The sequence below is a fragment of the Bombus flavifrons genome, chromosome 6 (assembly GCF_040668555.2).
Source record: "Bombus flavifrons isolate JBK064 chromosome 6, iyBomFlav1_principal, whole genome shotgun sequence".
Classification (NCBI taxonomy): domain Eukaryota; kingdom Metazoa; phylum Arthropoda; class Insecta; order Hymenoptera; family Apidae; genus Bombus; species Bombus flavifrons.
Window position 1 is genome coordinate 13,937,888 of NC_138447.1, and position 25,153 is coordinate 13,963,040.

Genomic DNA, 25,153 nt, shown 5'->3' on the forward strand with positions numbered 1-25,153 from the left:
CTTAGACACCTAAACGCCTGTAAATCTCTAAAGCTTCGCGTTTCCAAAATTCGCTAAACCCCTGTTAAATATATGCAAATCTCTAGGTGTTTACCAAACTCGAAACACCTAAACCTCCAAAACCCCAAGTGCCTAAATTTTGAAGTATCGAAAATTTATCAAACCCTTGACTCTATACCATCCAAGTAGTTCGCCCGTGTCACCGAAACGCTAAACAGCAAAACCAACGTTAGACGGTTACCCAAATGCCATAACATTTCCCTTTTGACGACGTCTCCAACGCAGGTGCAAGTGTCGGTGCTGAAAGAGGAGAAGCGGAATCTGCTGCGACAAGTGGACGAGCTGAGCAAAACGAGGCAGTACGACGATAGCGTATTGCACAGGCATCGCAGCCAGTCTTTCTCGGAACAACGCGACTCCCAGCGAAATCTGAGGAACACGGCCACTCCAACGAGAGACATGGGAACGATGTGCGGCGTAATGACACGGGACGTCGGTGTTTCGCACCAGCAGGTACGCCGTCGACTTCCGTTTCACGCCGTTTTATCGGCCCCCTCGATCTCCTTTTGTTCTCGCTCTCTTATGTTCCATCGCTTGAGAAACCGTAACACATTGAGAACGCGGCGTTGAATCAACTTCAACGGACCGAAGTGGAAAATTTGCATATACCCGATGCTCGGCTACCTTTTAATTGCACTCACAGCGAAATAGTTAGGCGAATGTTGCTTTATCGGATCTGGTGAGAAAGTATGGGGCTTAAATTCGCCGTTGAAACGCGAGCCCGTCTCTTTTCGGCAGGATGATTCTATGCAATTAATTTCATGCAGTTTCTACTTCTTGGGTTTCTTATGAATATGCGCGAGCCACCTTTCTATTAGCTTGTTACCATTTGCATGAAAGAAAAGTTTTTCGAACGCAACCGTCCGTTTTACTTGATTTTATTTCAGGCGGAATAAATTAATCGGTGAACATAAAGGAGTAATAATAGACGGTATGCAATGGTTTTTATTGGACGGTTTATTTTATCAAGTCTCCTTTACGAGTTAGCTCTCTCTCTTGGTTGCCTGGCATCTGCTGATTCTAATTACGAGCTCGATATTCCGCTTCCTAATACGCGTTTGTATTTATAGCCGAACGAAAATGGGTCACCGTGCACATTTCGTTTGCATCACACTTTTACGCTGTAATTGAATTAAAGGTTAAGTCGATAAAATCTCCGCGAATTTTCTCATCGTGTCAGATACGTCGCTTACGTAAATCAAAATAAAGTTTGCATCGAAAACTTTGTTAGAAAACTAGCTGCGAACTGGGTAACTAACTTCCGCCGATTAGCTTCCGCGAAGTAGTAGTCTAGTATTCTCTAAGCTCTTCGTTCTAAAAGCCAAGGCTAGTATTGTAACTAATCGAATAAAAAAAAGATACGTATTCGCGCATAAGTATCAGGACATCTACTTGTTATATTTATTCATTGACTTGCACAAATTTTATTTCATCTATATATATATATGTGAAGACGACAGAGGAAGAACACAATGAGTGACATTTTATAATAAAATAATTAGAAAATAAAAGCAGTAGATAGTATTCGATTTGTACCAAGTATCGGGTATCCTAATACTTATGGCAGCGTACGTAGTACGTATACGTAGTAACACGTTGGATTGTCACGCGATCAGGTTCGAACCCGAGACGTCGGCATGATAACGAGCACCCCGATAAAACGATCCCTGCAAAAGAGTCGATTGCAAATCGAAGAAATCGTACCTGAAATTAAAGACCAGAGCACATTGTTCGAGGATCGAACGTCGTCGAGTCTTGATAAGCTCTACTCGAGCGATTCCCACGACAGTTGGAGATCGACTTTAACCCGTAACCAACGACTGTACAAAGACACAACGTCGGAGGAAAAAATGAGGAATCGTTTGAAGAGGAGCCCACTTCAGATAGAAACGATACCACCTACCAGCCCGAAATTGGCCAGAAATGAAAAGAAATTTCGTGATATTGCAGTTAACACGAGGAACAAGTTAAAGAATCTTGTATACAGTCGATTTGTGATCGAGGATATAGCACCTGAAATAAAGAAAGAAGCGAAGAAAAGATCGTGTGGAACATCGACAGGATTAAACATGAAAGACGTTTTAACGAAAGAAGATGTCGCGGTTATCGTGGATGATGCTCTCAGGATTTATAAGAGTACTTTAATTAAAGATACAGTGTCTAGGGGTTGTCAGTGTACCCCAGATCCGGTAAAAATAGTCGAGAAGAAGGATCAGTACATACAGGTGGCGGAACCATTTAAAATGAGAACGAACGTAGGAGTCATGGTAAAACCGAGAGTGTGTGAAATTGGAATCGAGGTTAGAACTGGTCCTGAAACGAGGACCATCGCTATTGGTCCCGATCCAGTTGCTACTCAATCGTTATCTTTACATTCGATGAACTCGAGAAGTCATTCGTTTAATTACGGCGATACTCAGCTAAAAAGAAAAACTACAAAATCTGTTAGCGTTATGGTAGATGATTTAGTGAGAACCGCGATAAAGAGTACCGACACTTCTGGTTTAGCGCCTAGAAAACGAGAGTTTGGTACTTCGCCGATAAAAAAGAAATTCACAGACGTCTCGGTCGGAGAGTCGATCAAACCACACATTTCTATCTCATGCGCTGCTAATTATTGCGATAATTGTAAGGAGACTATAAAAAATTTGGCGAAACAAATTGCCAACAACGCGGAAAATAATATGAATCACCAGAACACGAATCTCGTCTCGAGGATACCGAGGCCGTCTCAAATACCGTTGAACAATACGATGGATCATAGAAGACAATTTAAACGACAGGATACGTATACGAAGATACCTGCAGGTGTGATTAGATATGATTCCGATAACAAGGAACAATATGACAATCGGTTAGTAACTCGTTTAAGGATAACATCCCCGTTATTTTTCTCTCGTCTCTATTATGTTAATTACTCTTCTCAATGAAACACGATGGTAAATCTTATTATTTAGATACTTAAAACCTTATGTAGATTAGAAATTAGTAATGTGTAATCATTATTAATTCATTTGAATTACATATTAAGATTTATTTTTCCAAAAAATTATCTTATAAGATCGTTCGATATCTGTCGATATAAACACTAGAAAATGTTACGTACGCCATCTATAGGGTGGAAAGTTCAGATTAAGGGTAGTTCGGTAAAAAAGGTAGTAAAGAAGTTGGCACCATGGAGAATCAATCTATCGCATAGTCAGTGACAATCAAGTGCATATCAAGGATTTGTTGGTTTTTTCGAACTCCATGGTTGCGCGTCCTATGCGTCATAAGTATTTTCACGGAGCAGAGCGCAGAGGTCAAGTCGTAAATAACGTCGTAGAGGTCAGTGACAGAAAAAAGTGCACTTAAAATCATTGCGATTTCGCTATGGTGAATAAGTAAATCGTGTATCCGATCTCAACAAATCGATGCTGCAACAGCAGCAACAACAACACACTACCCGTTTAGTTAACGATACCGAACTCACCGAAATAAATTCTGCTTGTTTCGTTGAGAAAGGGTAATTGATTTCTTTTTAATCACTTTATTTTATTTAATCCTCTCCAATAAAAAAAACGTATATTATATATTTTATATATTTTACATATTATATATTATATGTTTATTATATTTTATATATTTTTATATTTACATTTCTCCATACTTTTTATAGTATCCAACAATTGCAAGGAGAGAAAAGAAAAGATGATAAATCAGAAGAAATATATAATACAGAAAAACAAGCAGATAGTGAAGAAAAACACGAACTTCCAGAATCTGCATTGTTCCAACCTATACAAGAAAAACCCAGGAAGAAAGTTGAACCATCGAAAGAGATGCAGGCCGCCATGAAGGTTCTTAACGACAGCTTTAAAAAATCTCCTAGTAAAAATATCTCTCATCAAATGAAAAATGCTATTAATATCATCCAACAAGAATGGTTCAAAGTTTCAAGTACAGTAAATGCCAATCCCTTAGAAGTTGAAGATTATCTAGATTGTTTTGAAGAATGTTCAAGTACTTTATTGGAATATATTGTTAATATGACTGACTCAAGTGGGAACACCGCAATGCATTATGCAGTATCTCATGGAAATTTTGATGTTGTATCTATACTTCTTGATTCAAAAGTTTGCGATATTAACAAAGCAAATGTGGCCGGATACACGGCTGTGATGTTGGCAGCTCTTGCTGAAGTCAGAAATTCCACTCATGCTTCAGTGGCTAACAGGTTATTCCAGCTTGCAGATGTTAATATTCGAGCAAAATTAGTGAGTACTTTAAGTAATGACTTTAGTATGATTTTACTTTTTGCCTTTTTTGTTGTATACTTAAAATTTGTAATCTTTTTCAGCATGGTCAAACTGCCTTGATGTTGGCAGTATCTCATGGTCGCAAAGACATGACACAGTTACTTCTGGATGCTGGAGCTGCGGTTAACATTCAAGATGAAGATGGCAGTACAGCTTTAATGTGTGCCGCGGAACATGGGCACACGGACATCGTACGATTGTTACTTGCGCATCCAGACTGTGATCCATCGATCGTTGATATAGATGGTAGTTCCGCTCTAAAAATCGCGTTAGAAGCAGGCAATCGAGATATCGGTGTATTACTCTATGCACACGAGCGCGTGAATAGAGGAACAAGTCCATATTCATCGATGAGACGTAGTAGAAGAGGTTCTAAACCGACAACACCTACCGGCCCTTCCCCTTCAGCTCCCGTAAGCCCAGCTCCATCCCGGCGAATTCATTCTTCAACAGTTTCCTTAAACACCTCAAAATATTCTGCTAAATAATTTACAATATTCGAAGACTTTTTTTATTGATATTTAACGTACTAGTAAATAATTTGAATTATAATCGCATCATACAAATAAGCAATAATACAATCGGCGTTCCGTGTTTCCTATATTTATTGCTAACGTGTTTTAGTATTTATCGTCGATTTATAATATTTTAGGATTTTAATTTTTTAATATGAAACAATCATATTCTTGCCTAATCATTCATCAGTCTCAGCGCAAACATTTAATTTAAGATGTGTATTTAACTGCTCAACTTTGTATACAATTATTCAAAAAAAGTTTGAGGATGTTTTGTAAAGTTAGTCCATAGAAAAGGTATCTGTGAAACGTGTTGTTTCATATCGTTAGTAGATAGGAGGGATTTGTATAAAATTTGAAACTTCTTTCTAGGTGCTATCAGAGTAAAAGATGAATCCATTTTCATTGTTAATAAATTTTATACGATGTCACGATGACTAAATGGTTAACTTCAAAATTCAATTTTTACATTTTTAGAAACCATGTGTGAAAGTACAAAAAAAATTTCTTATATATAAATACGAGCCCACACAGGGAAAGAATTAAGTACGTAATGTCTTCCAACATCCTGTGGCATTGAACATTCCAAAAAAAAAAAAGAACGAATCGACAAACAATCCGAATTTCTTGTCGCAGAAAGTTTTTCTTATATCTACTCTATAACATATTTTGTAACTGTCAGGCCTAATTTCCGTTAAATCCTGGGGATCAAACTATCAGTAGAATAATTGTGTACTGATACACATAGAGGAAAACGATACAATATGTGTAATGATCATATGGTGCACAAATACGAGATTTCTAATTCCCGTGACTATAATGTTGAATTTATATACGGAGAAATTTGTAGAACCTATTGGTGATCGTTCGATGTTGAAGTAGAAATGTTATAGATGTGAAAGTATAAATATAGCATCCGTACATAACAACAAAATATCGGAGGGCATACGAGGAAAATTTACTAAGTTTAATAGTTGTTGAAATTATTTCAGGATACAGTATATATATATATATATATATTATATATTATATTATATAGAACAAAATACAAAAGATGTAATTTCATTTCATTCCTCGTTTATCTGTGTTACCCTCGTGTTAGGAATTGGATGTATAAGAATAATCTTAACGTTGAACGTATTCTTACATAGGGTTGTGAATATCTAGAAATAACGAACGTATTTAAGTTCAACATCAAAGATTTAGGTTTAACGCTATAATGAGTATTCCTATCGTTAAGGATTTATATTAACGTTAAGTGACGACTATGTATCAAAGATAGTACTGAATCAAGTAATAGACTCGTAGGAATCTAGAAATTAAATAACTACTTTTCATTGTTTGTGCCTTTATATTTAACATAATATTGTAATTGATAATAAAATCGAGAAGAAACAACATAAGCTAATTGTATGATACTACAATTTACCAAAAATTAATGTAAACAATACAGTATGAATTAATCGAAATCCTCACTTTATGTTATAAACTTATATGAAACCCTTAACCGTCATAAATGTACTAATGATAATAAAAAGCAAATTTTGGTAAAGTTTAATGTCCTATGATCAGCAAAGAATACTTTATGGATAAAATATAAATTGGATCAATTTAATATACATATACGTTATTAGAAGTTCAGCATTTTGATAGTAATAGTCCTTAATCAAATAGAAATATATTCTCATAAAAACTATACATTGATCCCAATATTATTTATTTCAAAACCGTAATTTTAAATAATACAATCATATTTATTTGATTGTTAATAGTTTGAACACTTTACATCATATTTGAAATCCGAGTTAAAGTAGGTTAAAGTTTCGAACTTCGAAGTTGGCAACCCTGATTGATAATGATGATCAGTGCTGATTACATATCATGATCATGACCGTAACGTGACGTTGACGTTGACATATATACGTCATATGTACATACATCACCACTCACTACGTTTAACGTATACATATGTGTATAACGTACATTATTTGATCGCTTGCTTGACAGTTCTTTTCGCATGGTTTGTAATTGTGTTTTAACATAATCAATATGTATGAAAACAGTTTAAATATTTTTATTAATTTCGTGGATATATAATATAAATTAAAACAAACAATTTGTTGTAATATTGCATATGACATGTTAATTTCTAATTCAAACTTCTTGTGAATTAAAAATACAAATTTCAACTTGTAAAACTCATGTTTATGTGTGTTTCAATATTTTATCAAATTATTTAAAAATAGAAAAAAGTTATAATAAAAGAAACGATAGATATTTTACAAATATTAAGTAATATTTATAATTAAAATATCAGTTGTTTGTTTAATTTATGTCTTATTGTATTAATATTTTGTGACACGTTTATTGTTTAGATTCACTATAATTTTTTTCCTGCAAAAGTACATTAATTAACCGCCAAAATTGAGAATAAAATGCGAAGGAGTCATACAAGTAGGTTAACCTATGTTCAAAGTTCAATATAATGTTTAATTGTTATAACTTAATATGATTTGATATTTTATGATAGATTATGCCTATGAACCAATACCAACTACATCGAGCCATGGAGATTTGGAAGATGAGAATGAAAGAATGACAGATCATTTGAAAGACAAAATTCATGCCCTAAAGTCACTGTCGATTGACATTGGAAATGAAGTGGAATATCAGGATAAAATGCTCCGTGGAATGGTGAATAACGCATTAGTGTAGATAAAAATCTACTGAGCATATATAGAAAATAGAAGTATATAGAAGAAACTTTTTGTTATCAGGATGAAGATGTTGAAAGGACAAGTGGTTCATTAACAAACGCAGTTTCACGTGTATTACGTTTATCTAAAGGAAGTCATACTTACTACATCTTATATTTAATGTTGTTTTCCATATTTGTCTTTTTCATATTATGGGTAACAGTGAAATTCTTTTAACTAGAACATTGTAATGTCAAAGGGGTATTCAAAAACAGGATTCATTCCTATGAAGTGTTTTATTATGCACGTGTTCATAATAATTTCCAAGTATAACATTTAATATTTGTGTATAAGAAATAACATTTTAAACCTATTTCAATAAGCTGTACAGTTAAACTTTAGCCGAATTCTATGTATAAAAAATTTTATTCTAATATTACACTTACATGTACAGGATGTCAAAAAATTATTTGTCATAGTTTTTGGAGGTGATTTTTTGACCTTTGGAAAAGTGAATATCTGTTGGTTGTTGAGAACTAATGGAATTTTCACATATTTTTTCAGACAAATGGTTAAGTTGTGATCCGTGGTTCCTACGTGACTTTCGTTCTTCGTGATGCAATAAAAAAAGAATTTAACCTTGAAAATCAGGTCAATTTTGTGGTTCACTTTTTTAACAGATCTCCACCGACCCGAAAATGTAGTCACCTTCCAAAACCATGACAAATAATTTTTTGATATCTTGTACATAAATTAAATAATCTATAAGAATGATCAAAAATATTTTTTATGTTAAGATAAAACGTATATATATATACAGGTATATATATATATATTTAAATTTTTCAATGCGAAATAAAGATAATTGTATATCTTCGAAATTTTCGTCGAGTGATGTTTGAAACTTGGCGGCAATGAACTGCAACTAGATAGTAAATGGTAACCTATTATAACCTGACTATCGAGTAGTGTTCACGTGTAAGATATTTGGCTATACATGGTACTAAGTAATAACTTTATATCAAAATATAAAACAAATAATTTATGAAAATGAAGCTCAAAAATTTACGAATAAATCCTTTGAGTCAAGTTCATCGAAAGGAAGAGAAAGGAGAACCAAGTACTTCAGGACACAAAACATCAGAGGTTATTTTGCCATCTGATAGCAACTTTAATCACATAAAATGCAAGGTAGTTCGACATCAAAAATGTCTGAAGTTAATGAAAGAGAAAGCAAAAGCCAAAAAAGAAGCCAAGAAGAAAAGAATTCAAGAAGGTGGTCGGAAACAAGTACCACATACTCTTGAGAGCTTAAGAGAGAAAGATGAAACTACTGTTTCTGGTGATATTGATGATGAAGAGAATGCAGAGCTTAAAGTTGATTTTGAACATGATGAATTTGCTCCTTTTTATAAGCATGCTTACGAACCTAAAGTTTTGATTAGCTTTTGTGACAATCCGACAAGAAAAACCAGAATTTTTGGCAGAGAATTAACAAGAATAATACCGAATTCTATCTCTTTATATAGAAACCGTTCTGGAGTAAAAAAAATGGTAAAAAGTGCTATAGCAAAGAATTTCACTGATATTGTAATTGTTAATGAAGATCAGTGTAAACCAAGTATCCTTTGTAACTGAACATTTGTGAACTGAACATAACTATACATTTGTAACTGAATTATTTAGAACAATTTTGTATTATTTGTATATTTAATGTTTTCCTTATAAGTTTTCTTAGATGGTTTGTTAGTTATTCATTTACCTGATGGACCAACAGCACATTTTAAACTTAGCAATGTTAAATTAACAGTAGATTTAAAACGTAGTCACAAAGAAATTTCTGAACATAGACCAGAAGTTATTTTAAATAATTTCACTACTCGCTTAGGTTGTACAATTGGTAGAATGTTAGGGGCACTGTTTCATTATGAACCTGAATTTAAGGGCAGGAGAGTGGTAACATTCCATAATCAAAGAGACTATATATTCTTCAGGCATCATAGGTATAATAATTTAGTCTTTATTGTGGTAGAATGCTTAATGAACATACAATTACACAAATGATATTACAGATATCAATTTGACATGGAAAGGAATAAACCCAGATTGAGAGAGTTAGGACCTCGATTTACCCTAAAATTGCAGTCACTGCAACATGGAACATTTGACAGCAAATATGGAGAATACGAATGGATTATACAAGGAAAAAGACACGATATGGAAACGAGCAGAAGAAAATTCTTCTTATAAAGTTTATTATTTAATAGATTAAATAAAAACTCTTTTATAAGAAATATAAAAATTTCCTTTTATTAAACTTTTACAAAATGTGAACTTGTAGATATAAAATACAGATATTTAAATTTATCTTTTAACATGAGTTAATAAGAATACTTTATTTCTTTTTGCACATCATATGTTTAATAACTTTTGGTTTAAATTGTTCATAGGGTATATCTGTTCGTTTTAAGACATAAACTGCAGCTTGGAGACCACCTATATTTACACCCAAAGTTTTTGTTACATAGAACAAATCTCCAGCTGCTTGTAAAGCCTGTAACAAAGAAAACAACCTCAATCATAATTCTACAGAAATCTGATTTCAAAATTTTAATAGCGTACCATACTAAGGCTGCGCCTGTCGTAAGTGAGTAAAACACTCCGACCTCTTAAGGGTTTCATAATTCGTCCTAACTCTATCAAGAATTGCTTATAAAGTATTCTATTGTCCATCATTCGTCCACTCCTTTTACCAAATGGCTATAAGGATTATTTGATAAAGTAAATAAATAGGGTAACGTATAATAAAAATGTTATAATATTTAAATACTTCAATACCATATCTGTAACAATAATATCAACAAAGGAATCTTTAAAAGGTAATTGTGAAACATTCCAATGTAGTAAGTCAATTTTACATTTAGAGGAAGATGCCTCTATATTAGATTTTGTATTATGTACAGCTTTTGGATGATTGTCCCCTCCAATAATATAAGATTGGGAATATACTAAAGCTGCCTGTAATTTTCAATATTAATAATTTTTATCTTTAACATAATATATTATGTTATATTGAAATACAAATGTATGTGTCTGTATTACCTCAATTGGGATGGAACCACTACCACACATTGGGTCAATTATTATGTCTCCTGGATTAGGATGAGCTAATCTTAACAAATTATAACATACAGTTGCTCTAAGAGTAGTTGGTCCAAAACACATGATATTCCTGTGATGCTTAGATTCATGTGTAATACGTAACTGTGTTATCAATTCATCTATTCACGATATAATACATATTATCCTCTACAATAAAAAACAACCACATATTAATTTATTTCACTTACTGTCAATTACTTTACAAACTACTTCTAAATAATATGTCGATAGATCCACAAGCCACAGATATTTATCTTGCAATTCTCCTCCAATAGCTCTGGCAACCTCTGCCGATTCAAATGTATGTTTTCCAGTTCTTTCACATGTTACTCTATATCTTAATATTTCATCTTCCTTAGTGTCAGATGGATCTTGCCCCCTTTTTCTTCCTTTAACTGTGATTGGTGTAACAGTTGTGTTACAAAGCTTACGATCTTTTTCTGCTACGTTATATTCATCAGTAGTTGGATATATTTTCCCTTGAAAACCAGTAATACTTTTCCAAGCATTCAAAGCTTTTTCTAATTTCATATCATTATGCACAGCATCTTTAAATAATTGTAAATCAGCTTCTTTACTATTTCCTGAGAATTCAAATTTTCTAACATCTGCGACAATATAAACATTGTCTATCGATCTCATTTCTTGTACCTAAAATTACAACTCAAATAAAATAATATTATTAATTCGCTTTCTGTACAATAATAATTTTACTTCACAGAAATAAATTTACATATTAAAAACGTCAGTTTTAAAATAAACAAAAGATAATATTACTTGTGCGAATTGACTCCAATATACATTAAAATAAATCTTGCCGCGTTCCTTAACAATCTTAACATTTTTATCTAATTTCTCTTTGCATTCATCCACTGCTTGCCATTCGAAACCTAAAATTAGACGATTTATAGGTTACTCTAAGTAACCACGTGCCTTTAATCTTATTAATTAGGGAACATTTAGCTACCTGTATCTATTGTCGTTGCTATTATAAAAACATTATCGTTCGCTAATGATTCTATGAAAAGCTTTCGTAAATTCGATTCGTTGTCCTCATTCATGTCAAATTTTGTACTTTACATGTAAATTATATTATGCTTCATGAACACGTGATTATACACGTGACTAATATCAAACTACCACCACGTGTCCCACTAATCAGATAAACTGCACTTAATTATAAATCTATAATATTAACTATAGATCAAATTAAATGATTATTATATTCTATTTATTTCTCATGTAATCTTTTACTGCTTATATTTTTACTTTACATAAAAATTAATTTAAATATAAAACAGAGCGTTTTAATGTTCTTTATAATTATTTGAAATTATTAGAACATTAAAACACTCCAAGAACGCGAAAATCTATGTACTTCGGGATTTTAATACGCGAGTGAAAGGTAGCTAAAATCGCGCGGTTACGAAGTCCGTTTTTGTGCAAAATAAAGAATACCTCTTCGAAGCTCATGCATTCCTGATACAAGATGTCAATTTTGTTCAACAGTTTACAAAATTTCTAACTTTTACGAAATGTAACAACAAATGGTTATCAAACGCATTACATAGAACGAAAACTGGTACATATCGCGAAACGAATATTTTCAATAATTTTAACGGTATTGTAAATTTATATATAAATTGCATCTGTGTGCGCAGATATGTGCAATTTATCGAGCTGCCGTCAGACGAAAGAACAGCCACCGATACTGTTTTGTTATATTCTAATTTATTTCGTTATTTACTTTTAATTGCGGTTAAAACACGCTAAAACTTCGTTAATTAAAATAAATTGAATTTTCTATATATATTCAGTCACTATATCCACTTTTGCAATAATTGTAATATATTTTTCGTAATTGCTATTCCAAAGGAGTTCGTATTTATATCACGAAGGATTAATTAAGTTTGATAATACAAAATAATCATAGAAGCTTCACATATGTTGTTCGTCTGTTCGCACTGAGCAAAAGACAGATTGAAGAATTATTTAAAAAATTACTAAAAAATCTTAAGGTTTAAATGACAACGATTCAATAACGAAAAGTCTTCTTATCAATAAGATAAGAGAAATTTAAGTACTCCGTGCAAAGGTAATCATGAATTCAAATATTCCATTTTATCGTTCTAGCGATCAGAGAGCACCAAATGCAAAAGAAAATTACAAAAACATAAATTAAATTGAAACGTTCAACCATCGTATAAACGATCGATTACAATATAATGATAGATTTTCTTTATAAACGCGAAGGCTATCTATATAATTCCATTTTATAAATCCAATTGCGAAGTTCAACGATCCTTTCACGATGCAAATGAATATTCACGAAAAGCAGTCGACGTCAGTTGACAGTTGCACTTATCCTCAATTTAATTCATCGTATAGATATCCTGCGAAATCAGTTTCTGTACTTCACGCGACGTTAAATCTCACAAAAGTTGATTTAGCTTCAAATGTGAATAACGATGCAAAATTGTAACGATGAAATTTATAAATAGGAAAAATGGCGTAATGAATAATTAAATTTATTTAGTACACCGTGGAATTTGTTCCAATTTGTAATTAGAGTTTAAGTCAGACACTTTTAATGATATCGTATATATTACCTTCATTCTCACCTAATTCTTTATTAAATTTAATTACATTAACACGTACATCTTATTCTTGCAAATGACGACGGCCAGCAATTTCCAGCCGCAATTAATTACTCAATTATGTCGAAAGAGATTATCGCTCAAAGTAATATGGCAATATGCATATGTATGTACATATGTCGTTATATTATAATACATAATATCTTTGCTAATGTACGTACGAATTTTTTAATATATGCCAATATTATTAATGTAAAATTTACCCTGACATATCTTCTTGCACGATAATTTGTCAATTATTAATATTAATGAATCTACAGATTACAAATCGTAGCTCGTAAAAAGTAAAATTCTATTACACAGACGTTCTTTTTAATTAATTTTTTATTTTAATTTTATATGTTACGAGTTAAATTATTAAATATTTAACAAGTATTTAGATGCAAGGAAAAAGCAAAGAGTAATCTTTACGTATTACAACTTAGCTTTGACTAAAGTTACATTTTCCTAAACAAATCTCTGTCTTTAACAAAATAAAAATTATAATATGTACATTAACTATATAAAACCGTATAAACCGAATAAATTTTAGAGAAATCGTGCAACAATATATAGGACAAAATCTTCCATATCTCTCTCTCTCCCTCTCTTTCTTTCAGGAGAGAATTTCTCGAGAAACTGGAATTATAGCGTGTGAAGATGATAACAGTACAAGTTCCATGGTACAAGAGGAGCCTGGTTACATTTATTCCAGCATACTAACACTGATAACTCGAACATCGCTTGCCATCGATAAGTAGCCATGGTTTTAGTAATTCGTGTACGTTTCGAACGGTCTCTAACCTGATGATAAAATTTCAGGTGGAGAACAAAAAGAGGAGATCGAAACGATGATCGTTCAATGGAGGTTCCAGTTATTAAATAAAAATCATCGTTCATCCGGAGTGCACGTGGAAGCGCTCGTTGATCTGGGACGCACGCAGGTAAATATGTAATTTCCTGTTATTCATAGACAATCGTTTGAGTATCCTGGATTAAAATCGATCATTAAATGGTTGCAGGCTAAAGAGGGAGGTTACCACCGTGGAAGGTAGAAACTCGCGGAGGTGACTGCATCCCGGGTCATTTCAGGTCGAAAGTTCGTCGGGCCATACGTCTCTATACATAGAAGCGACTGAACCTCCCCCTCCTCTCTTGATCTTTCCACCCTTTCCTCTCTTTCTCGCGCATCCTGTCCCGTGGACTGACAGCTGAAGCCAGGAGTGACTGAAATATTCATCGGCACAAGGCGAACGAGGCGCGACTGAACGTCGATCTGTCAACCTCTTTGACTATATAAATATGGACTGCCATCGAGATTCCGCGCGTTATATAGATTTACAATAAAAAGGCAAATGTTTAAAACATTTTTCGATCCGCCGATGATGGACATTTAACGAATTAATCTAATGCCATCAGCATGACACTGAAATTAGGATCGAATCGTGTTTGTCAGGAAAATAGAGACGATAAGATTTATAAGACGACTTTTGTTCGATTCTTTTCCGGAAACTATTTCTAGAGCTTTTAACTCATTGGCGTAATAATTTTCTTAACGCTTGAACGTCCCTCCGTGTAAATATGGAATGAAAATAACGTTTAGTTAAAATAGTGCTATACGATGTAGTATGGAATCTGTTTCTTTTATTTTTTAATTATTGTAAGTACCGCGTTAAACATTACGACGATGATCCGTGTAAATTCGACTGAAATGTATATACGTTACAAAGATTTAAGATTCGATAGTATGCTCCGTGATACGAAACTTTGTGCTTCAGGATATCTCTGTCAGAGTATTATCAGGGGATTACACTTCCACGGGTTTCGAGGAACGACAGATCATCAGGACTGTCGAGAAATTTAAAGAGACGGATTTTACTGGTGGACAGTCGTAAAAGTATGACTGTTTAACAGTCACGTACGCGCGTTCCTGTTAAACATATACTACTTATCTCTTCTAAAGTGAATTAGTTATTTTTTTGAATATATTTCACGTAAAACGACGTAAACGATCTTCTACTGTCTGATCACACGTGCTCATACTCTACTCGTTTAACTGCAATTTCCAAACTCATCTCCTCCACCGAGTGACATCAGAAGAAACTTGGTAATTAAATTCTCGGTTTATAACTTCGATTTTGAATGATATGCTGCGAAGACAAATTGTATCTGCATAACAAAGTCTACTTCCTTCTCTAACTTTACTTTCGATTCTTTAGATGGAGAATTAATCAAATAGAAAGTACGTATAAAATTTGATACTTTCTATCTGACGTGGAATCACAACAACGAATGCTTGAAGCTGGCTTAAACAGGTGTTAAAAGCTCGCAAGCTAAACGAGGCTTTCTTCCACACTCGAACGATCAACATTTACCTAGACAGCTTCTTCTAGAAAAATCGCAAGTGTAAATCTTACTTTTACGACATATTAAAATTGCCATGTTATAATTCCCAACGGAATCTACATTTGATACTTAAAAGTTCTGTTAATTCGATTGTGCAAGACTTCTTTAAAATCTCCGTTCTTGCCAGGTTTATCGACGATCAAAATGGCAAACGCAAATAGCTTTTCACGCGAGCTATCTCTCTGCCATAATGCAGGCGCAACGATGCAACAGAGGGTGGAAAGCGAAACCTTCTCGTATGCGATTTCGATGCTTGTTTGTCGTCCACGCGCGACAACCGAGGGATGGGCTAACTAGACGTCGAATTAAGCCGGCACTCCGAAACGCTTTTAAAATTTAAATAATGCATCGTTGCCCGACCCGTCTGCCCCTTTTCGCGGCACCGGAATTTCTCATTGTCCGCGTTCCTTCACCTGTCGACCCTCGTTGCCTCGACTTTTTGGCAGTTTTTGAGGAACGCCCGGACGTCGCAACCTGTTACCATCGACGCGCCGAAACCGGATGTATCTCGCTCGACTCGGCGCTGCTCTCTTCTGGAAACGAAGGTGGCTGACAAGGATGTAGCGTGGAAGAAAGTTCTCGCTGAGCTTTGAAAATATCGCGTGCTCTTCGAGGATATAAAAAAACCGGATTTCCAGGCGGGGCCATCTTCGGTAATTAACGTTGAATTCTTTATGAATTTTATCGGGCTCCTTCCCTCGCGTGTACATCGTATATCCGTTTCGCCGTTGGAAAATCAGATAAACGATATGGATGGACGTTATATTTGAATAACGACGGAGAATTGCTGGGAATCGACGGAATTGTGCGGCATGGAAATTGGAAGAAACAGAGTTATCGGCGAGCGAACGTGTTCGATGGATTTGCAGGGGAAATAGGATTGCCGAAGGATACGGTGGATCCTCGAGATGGTAAAATTCGGATTAAAACAAACGGTAGCGGGGCGCGTTGCGGCTGAATAACGATACTCGACGGAATTGTTAGGGATTGATGGAGTTGTGTTTGACGTATGGAAAATGAAAATTGACAGAAGTAGAATCGTTGCGTGGGAAACGTTACGTTCGAGCAAGCGTGGACGAACATTATATTTGAACAACGACGCTCCATTTGCTGTTGCTAGAGATAGAAATTGGAAGAAATAGAATTTTTAGAGGAGAAACGCTGTGTTTGAGGAAATATGGTAATTGTTAATGGAGTTAGTCGTAGTGGATCTGCAAAGATGATGAAATTAGCATTAGAGTAAAGTAGATTATTCTTTCCGTTCATATTGAAACGAGTTGATAAAAATGGTCGAAGAAAATTGAATCGCAAGTATTTTAAAAATCGTAAATAAATATAACGCCACTGTGAAAACGTATTAGAAACGTATTTCTGCGAGGATATAATAAACAGAGGTATTTTCGGATGTAGCGACGATAAATGTATCGAAATATTGTTTCACCAATTGAATTCGCGGTTACGAGATAATAAACGTTGAAATCAAGATTTTTGTTTTCCAATAGCACCGGTTACTTAAGATTATGATCAGTTTGTAATAAAGAAAGATATCGTAATTCGTAGTGAAAACAGTAACGAACATAGTAAATTAATTTCTTACGTGGTCGAAGAACAGTTATCAAATGCTACTTATATAAAGTACGTGAAAAACAAGTGAAACAGGTGAGCTAGGCAGATATACGAGATAAACGATCGTTTATTATCGAGTATACGATACATATCGGTGGCGGTACAATTAGCTACGAGTATCGGTCAATCGATCGTTCAAGTAACAATTAGTCGATGGTTCCACGAGTCAAGTGTGCAATTATAATTTCAAAGGAATAATTTAATTCGTTTCCGTGAGAGCGAGAAAGAGAAAGAGAGAGAGAGAGAGGGGGGTGGGGGATTGGTCGAGAGTATCGTGGATGAAATTGAATAAAGTGCAGCATCATGAAAGACGATCTTTTCTTTTAGTTATTTTTATTCGGACGCGGATCTACAGCAGCAAGCGGCATCAATTTGTTTTCAACTTAAATGCCTGGAGGGTTTAAAACCAATTCCTTTCGCCGACATTCTTTTGTGCTTTAATCAACCTGGTATTCATTGGATTTCTAAAACGATGAATTTATAAGAAAAACTATGAAAGCAGAGTAATATCGGTTTCCCTATTATATAATATTTGTAGGAGAAATTAAGAACGTTTTTTATACGCCCATACACGCACACATATGTATGTATATGTTGTACTAATAACTAGAGCCCGAGTTGCTAATTATAGAAGAGTTTATACAAATAATATTAACATATTATTAAATACATACAACATATTGATGGATATATATTGATGGACGTATTGATAACGCATTGTAGAATGTATACAAGTAATACTAGTACTACTGGTACAATAATAATAATAATGTAACTATTATTACAATTCTAATTACGTTCAGTGGTGTGCAAAAGATTTTTCACTTTATTTTCCAAAAGCTATTAACGTTTTGTTGTAACGTTTCCTTTAACTTGTCATGTTCTAATATTAGTTGAAATTATTTCAGATAATAATCTTTGCACATCACTAACAAATATTCTTAATATATACGCTTCAGTGGAGCAACAGTTTCTTCCTTAATCGTAGAATTCGCGATCGTCGAGAAGAAACGAAATCTGAAATTGCGCTGTGTCTTGAAGTAACAGGTGCCATCGGCAACAGGCAGAGTTGAGGTTCTGCCCTTTCGTGATTATGATTATTGCCCGAAAGCCAATATCGTAATCAAGGCTTTCTGAGCAACAATCAAAAGCATAAAGAGCGTTTACTGGACAAATATCTGAAGAACGGTCGCTTCTTCGTAATCTGCAACACAAGATAAAGAGATTATTCGAAATTGTCTGAATCTACGGAAATGTAAAAAAATAGTTAAAATTACATCGGAATCGTAGTATTAAGAACGACATGGAGGTAATTTCGTTTTGATGAAGGTTCCTTATGAGGCTTGAAAAGAATCGCGAAAGCTTGGAAAACATCGAAACTACCTTGCACGCTCGTCAATCTTCTCAGAAACATGATTGAGACGAATGGCCCAGCGGGGCTATCGAATCATAATTTCATTACACGTAAGATATCGAACACATGTTGGTACAGCGATGGCAGCCGACAGATCTTTCTTCTTTCGTTCGTTTACGCGTAAGACAAGATCCTTATCGACGATACTTTTTTAATTATATTCTTCGATAAATTTCAATCAAAGACTCGTTTCGTTAAGTAAAATCATCGTGAGAGAGATCAACGTAAATTCTTCGGATTAAACTCCAAGTACTTTAGTGGATTTCTTCTTTACCGACCGTGTTGCTTTTTTAAATTCCGTGGCGCGTATTTGAATTTAAAACACTGCGAAACCAATTCGATTCACAACTTAATATACACGATCGATTACAACTACGATCGAAAGCTAAATCTACAATCGCACCTAGCACAGTTCTACGCCAAAAGCCTTGTTAATTATATTATACATAAAGCTACCAATAGCAGCGAAGCAAAAATTAAATCTACGTCCGCTATCTACAACGATCTACGACACGATACCAAATCAAATAGCAACCAAACAAAGAGACAAGTCACTACGAGATAAAAATAAATCTACAAAATGAAAAGAAGAACAAAAAGATCAAACGGTAAAGCGATACTGATCGAACAATCTTCTACAATTTACAAAGTATACCTATCAATCCTACTCGGTGTATACCACGCATCGCAAAGTCCATAGAGTAGAAGTCAGAAGTCTTTACCAAGGTCCAGCTGTTGGTGAAGCAAGGAGTGTGCCTCGTGACTGGGAGAACCGGAAGCGGAAGCGTTGGACCACGACCGCCGGAGTCCCGGAGTCGAATGACGTAACTTGGAAACCGACGGAAGGGTTGCAGGTGCAAAAGGGGTAGGGGTTGCTAGTCGTGGTCAGTGGTGGGGGCGCGTTTCGCTTCTGCGCAGTGGCGATCGGCGCAGCGGCGATCGGCGCGACGGCGGGGAGGGGAGGCAGTCGTTCAAAATCGGCGACGAGCCGCGTCGCCCGCGTCCTATGCTCGACGTCCATTAGATATTCTCGATCTTTGTAATTTGACAATTAGCCGACGGCAGAGGTGAAACACTGTCAGTCAAACTGGCTTGATGCAGCGACGGGGTCGATGCACCGAAGGATGATTTATTTTATTAATTAGGCAACAGCGTCGCTTCCGCGGATACCTGCCAGCCAGAGACAGATCCAGGCACACAGGACAGATCCTTGCAATTCCGGATACGTCAGGAGCATTGATTCCATTATCCTCTGTAACCCCATCGAACTGGCGCATCACGGAGATTGGAAGCGAACTAACCGGTTGTTTCTTTTTCCCTGGCTATTTCTGTTTCTCCTATATTTTCCGAGCTTTTGAAAATTAAAATAGTAATTTTAGAAAAGAGCCGAGTGCTTTTTGCAGACAGTTGGTTTTGTTCCTCTTATTTGTTCTTTTTCGTCTTTCTTTTTTTGAGCATTCTTTTTTTCATAGTTTCGTTTCTTCCATATTTCGTATGTTTTTGAAATTGAAATAATAATTTTAGGAAAGACTCGGATGTTTCTTGTTGGCATTTAATTTCGTTCCTCCTACTGCTTTTTTTGCAGGAGAACCATGTGTGTTTTGGTTATTGAAATACAAAGTAATTTTAGATGAGAGTCTTTCTTTCGTATCCATTTTTGTTTTTCCTCTTTTTTCGAGCAGGAAAGAGAAACAGCGAGTACCTAGATTTTAATTTATTGATACCCTTTTACGTTCATTTATACACTATTTTTTTTTTTATTAAAATAATGCGCGAGGATCAAATGCGTAAGAATTAAAAAAGACAATCTGCAGAGTGTGATGCGAAGTTCGTTCGAATTATGTGTCGATAATTTTCCAGCACACCTGACGGTATAAATCTCGTCGAAGTAGAAAATTCATAAACGATAATGATTTTGTGCGAGATCGTGAAGTTTATCGTGTATCCATTGATTAAAAACTCAACTATAGATTTTTATCGACGTGGCTCGTGAAAATACGACAAGCATCCGAGATGCATAACTCATTTTCGTAATTAGATCGGCTGGAAACGAAGATACGATTACATTATGTAGAATCCTGGAGGCGAATGCCGTTAACGAGATTAAACTCGTTACGAGGGAATTCACGTTAAAATTTCAGGTTACTGAATCGTGCAGGGAAGTCATTTTCAAAAATAGACGAGGCACGTGTCTTTCTCTCTGTCCTCTTTTATCCTGTGTCACTTAAAATTGACTTTTGACTTGGAAACGAAAATTTTCGTCGAAAAAAGGAAACAATGATACGACGAAGAAGATAAAATCAGCTCGTACAATAAGGCAACAAGTAGCTTTCTATTTGGCACGTTAGTGTTGATGATATATCAATAGTAAGTTGTAAGAAAGTATAAACTTTGTCTATTTAAATTACACACTTCCTGTGGCAATAAGAAAGTTGCAAGTGCATTTTTATTGAAGAGAGAAATAATCAAATTCTGGAGCGTAGGGTACTATCGACGTTTCGTCGTTTTTAATAAAAGTTAGTTTACGTTAAAAACAGAGTACCGTGGAAGTATCGTGTAATTATTCAATTTGGAAGCGTTCACTTTGCGATTATTTAATTTGAAAGCATTCACTTTGCCATTATTCGATTTGGAAGGATTCACTTTTTAATTATTTCATTCGAAAGCACTCACTTGCTCCGTTGTCACTTTGCAACTGTTCAATTTAAAAGCATTTCGCTTTTCAAATATTCCAGTTGCCAAGTTTCATTTACGCCCATTCGCTTTCCAAGCTTTCCTATTACAAATATTTTATTCGCAAGCATTCACTTTTAGAAATCCTTAGTTTACAGCCATTCACTTTCCAAATATTCACATTGCAGGTATTCAATTTAAAAATATCCGCTTCGCGGATATTTACTTTCCAAACGCTCACATTGCAATCAGTCGCTGCACGAAACTTCATATTACAAAAACTTCTTTGAAGAATAGTCTCCAGAGGAATTCTTCTATTCCCGCAAATACAACATTTTCCAACAAATTCCAAATATTTCTAACAAATTCCAAAGACTTCCAGCAAGTCACAAATTCCAAAGGTCAAACCGTCAACTCCGTCGAAAGAATGAAAATAACAGGCGATTCTACGATGTATTCAACAAGCAAGAATCGCAACGAACAACTCCAAAAATACGTACTGCGTGATTTCCCATCGTTGTTCTCCAAATCAACGAGCCCGACATCCCCCCCACTCTTGCTGAATCGAAGCAAATCTTGCAAATCATTAAAACGTAACATCGACCTGTTGACGCGTGGTGTTCGATAATAAAACGACTACGAGTGCATCCATGAAGAAATTTGCCCGACGTTATTATCATGTTAGAGCGAGCAAAACGTGTAAATCCTGACAGACACGCGTGACACACGATCTTTATATAGCATTGTTCTAGGAGGGAAAGAGAAGAGGAGGATACGAAGCCGGCGAGAAGGTGCATTGCCCTCGAATCCAGGGCCACCGGTTGGTCCAGGATCGTCGGCTCTCGGAGGGAATCGGCCTAGCCTGAACGGGTTAGAGGCTCGATTGTGATACAAGGTCACTCGACGCGAAGCATGAGTAATCCAGCCTGCTTGGTCAACGACATGTTATGCAACACGGCTGTGATAATCCTTTGGTGTCGGTTCTCCGCGTCTCTTCTTCCTTTCTCTTCGCTTCCAGACGTCCTTTTAGTCGCCTCACGACCGTTGAAACACACCACCTTTGGATTAACTTGGATTTTGTGATGCACATAGAACAAAAACACCGGACGAATGCTGGCAAAGGCAGTTTAAACGGGGTTTAATGATTTTTAGATGGACAAAAGAGAGACACGTGCAGGAATATTGATTTATACGAGCGAGATATTTTTAAACTCTGCTTGGAAAGGGGAGATGCTTAATTTATACCGAAATACGAGGATCTGAGTTTCTCCTTCTGGATTTCTGTCCTTATTACTTAAAATACAGACGTCCTAATCGTCCCAGAGTCATGCAGAGTCAAGGTTATACGCGGCTCTTCGATTTTTACGACGCTTTTTAAGTTTCATTTTTGTTGCCTTTTCAGGTTTCAGGAAGCAAAGATTGATTAATATAAGGAAATAAAATGTCTGTACGAACGCATTACATTCTTCTACTTACGTTAGTAAATATATCGTCTATCAGTGGAATTATTTTTATAGCCTCTTATATTTATGACATTTATTATCCAGTATATTTCCTGTTTCATATATCAAATACTTGAAAGTTGTATCAAGCAACGTGTCTCGCATATTATACCAAAATACATAGTACAGTATATATGTACAATTTTCTTAAATTCTCCTTTTATAGATACAACGAATATATACATAATATGAGTCATTTTCCTGACTCCAGGCTTAGCCATCTTGATAATTCTCCGATTATAGAAACTTCTGATTAACCGGTAACCTGATCGATAAGTCGACAGCCGTACTCTACTGGAAAGTAGAATCAAATTTAGCAGAAAGTTAACGAAAGAAAAGGATCGTTATTCGCATGTTGCGACCTAATGTTAAAAACTTGAGAAAGTTTCTTATGGCAGACGTATAACGGATTATTGAAGAGATCGCGGTTGGGAAAGGCTTTGAAATAAAGTAGGCTTCAGTTTTTCCCCGTGGATCAGTTTCTTCCTCTTTTTAGACACGTAATCCGATGTGTGTCGTGCTTTTAGCCTTGTCCCCGCGTTGGAACACGAGTTTTTTACCCTCGAAAATCCTGCCCATCGAGTACGTACGCTGAGAAACGAGCACGTGCTAGCTCTACTCGAGGAAGAGAGTCCTCGAAGAGGTGAATGAGACAAAAAGAAAAAAGAAAAAATAGTGAGGTAACGGGACAGAGCGAGAAAGAAAGAGGATAATATTCACGAGCCGCTCCAGGCAAATCTGTTCGATCGAAAAGCATCGATGACAATTGGGAAGCCTGATAGAATTCCGATCCTTAAACAAATACCTCAAGTTTCCAACGAACTCCACGTCAAATTTAAACCATGGACTAATAGAATCGAAAATGTTCCCCTCTTGTGCGCGCGTTACGCTCGCACGTCGTTCCGCTCCGAAAACCTATCGCTACCTTCTATCTCCAGTTTCGATCTATAATTTTCGTTTCTTAAAGGTACGCTCGAACCTTGCAAATTACACGTTTTTAAAGGCAAGGGGCAGAAAAATCGTTCGATACATAGCCGGCCGAGGAAAGCGTTTAGCGTGTGAAAAAATGTAAGTCAACGATGAAGTGAAATTGGGAAGGTGGTTGAGAAATATCAAACTCCTCTGAGTTTCGAATAAAAAAGTTGAAATTCAAAAGCAAGATTTGTATTTGACAATTGGAATTTAATTGGAATTTACAAAAGGTTGACAAGGAAATTAAGTGTAATTTGAAACGTAAGAATTGGACCGCCGCTACTCGGCGCTATAATCCTTCAAACGAATTATTCCCAGCCACTCTGAGACCTCTCGAACGTCTTAAATATCCAGCAACGTCTCTCGCCAACGTCTCTACATAATTATGTGAATCGTCATTTCGCCAGAATCCACTGTATCGAGCCACTCCTTCTAACAGAACATCCCCGGCGCGGTTGAATAAAACACGATTTAAAATCACCGTGAAGCCCATCCACGGCTCGGCTGCCGCGATTTCACTGCTTTACGTCCTCTGCTTTTTCATCGAGTTAGCGCGCACGGTACGATCGTGAATAGACGTCTGACAGTGACAGATTTGTTCTCCTCTCTAAGCAGCTTAGAAGACGTCCAAAGTGAGTAACAGAGATACACGCGGTTCCTGGTTCCCCACAGTTCCATCATTATCGAATGCCCTTAATTGCTGGCAGCCACGTTGGCTACGTCACTGGTTCGCAAGCTATAGCGACGAATGCGACGTGGAGAAAGGTCTGCTACGAAGTGCAGATCGAGGTGAAGACAAAGAGGATCCGTGAAACCGAGAAGGAAACGAGACACGTACACGCTCACACACACAGTGGCTTTGAACTTGGAATTGCAGCGAGTTGAGAAGCAAATCATGTTCGCTGGAGAATCCTCGAACGTGTACCGCGTACTTGCCGTCTATAGGGTGGTCCAATTTGCGCGGTTCTACCGCTCACGTTAACGTTAATGGATCCGATCGCGACTGGCCTCTAATCGGCTCTAATTAACGTTTCGATATCGGGACGTCCGACGTGGCAAACCGGTTAACAAACGCGAGACTAATCACGGTCTAGGAAATTCAACGTCCCTAGATTGCCAATTTAATTGAGTACCTTGCGTTTACGGGGAAAAACGTGTAATAGAAGGAGTATCAATAGGGTGGTTGGCGAAGT

The 25,153-nt window shown here is 35.8% G+C and overlaps 4 protein-coding genes across 9 annotated transcripts in view; 3 read left to right on the plus strand and 1 right to left on the minus strand.

Annotated features, from left to right (window-relative positions):
* Kank (KN motif and ankyrin repeat domain-containing protein 2 kank) overlaps positions 1-6,276 on the plus strand; it is a 66,334-nt gene extending 60,058 nt beyond the window's left edge. For all 5 annotated transcript variants that reach the window (XM_069115617.1, XM_069115615.1, XM_069115618.1 and 2 more), the window contains 4 exons: positions 286-513; positions 1,677-2,914; positions 3,719-4,316; positions 4,400-6,276. In XM_069115617.1, coding sequence (XP_068971718.1) covers positions 286-513; positions 1,677-2,914; positions 3,719-4,316; positions 4,400-4,846 — 2,511 coding nt within the window. In that variant the 3' untranslated portion in view covers positions 4,847-6,276. The remainder of the gene's footprint in view (positions 1-285; positions 514-1,676; positions 2,915-3,718; positions 4,317-4,399) is intronic.
* A 446-nt stretch (positions 6,277-6,722) lies between these two features.
* On the plus strand, positions 6,723-8,443 carry Bet1 (blocked early in transport 1). Its single transcript, XM_069115626.1, has 4 exons — positions 6,723-6,893; positions 7,249-7,327; positions 7,404-7,567; positions 7,651-8,443. Exons 2-4 carry the CDS (start codon positions 7,309-7,311, stop codon positions 7,804-7,806), a joined length of 339 nt encoding a protein of 112 aa, XP_068971727.1. The 5' UTR covers positions 6,723-6,893; positions 7,249-7,308; the 3' UTR covers positions 7,807-8,443.
* A 22-nt stretch (positions 8,444-8,465) lies between these two features.
* Positions 8,466-9,944, plus strand: LOC138181074 (probable ribosome production factor 1). Its single transcript, XM_069115624.1, has 3 exons — positions 8,466-9,190; positions 9,308-9,572; positions 9,642-9,944. Exons 1-3 carry the CDS (start codon positions 8,614-8,616, stop codon positions 9,817-9,819), a joined length of 1,020 nt encoding a protein of 339 aa, XP_068971725.1. The 5' UTR covers positions 8,466-8,613; the 3' UTR covers positions 9,820-9,944.
* Positions 9,852-11,864, minus strand: LOC138181073 (tRNA (guanine(6)-N2)-methyltransferase THUMP3). Of its 2 annotated transcripts, XM_069115622.1 has the most exons (7): positions 11,699-11,864; positions 11,509-11,621; positions 10,920-11,382; positions 10,672-10,850; positions 10,408-10,587; positions 10,192-10,329; positions 9,852-10,123 (listed from the first exon to the last, which is right to left on the minus strand). In XM_069115622.1, exons 1-7 carry the CDS (start codon positions 11,790-11,792, stop codon positions 9,965-9,967), a joined length of 1,326 nt encoding a protein of 441 aa, XP_068971723.1. In that variant the 5' UTR covers positions 11,793-11,864; the 3' UTR covers positions 9,852-9,964. The 2 variants fall into 2 exon arrangements, with proteins under 2 accessions (XP_068971723.1, XP_068971724.1); XM_069115623.1 differs by lacking the exon at positions 11,699-11,864 and having other exon boundaries at positions 10,920-11,394; positions 11,509-11,623.
* Between the last annotated feature and the right edge of the window lie 13,289 nt (positions 11,865-25,153).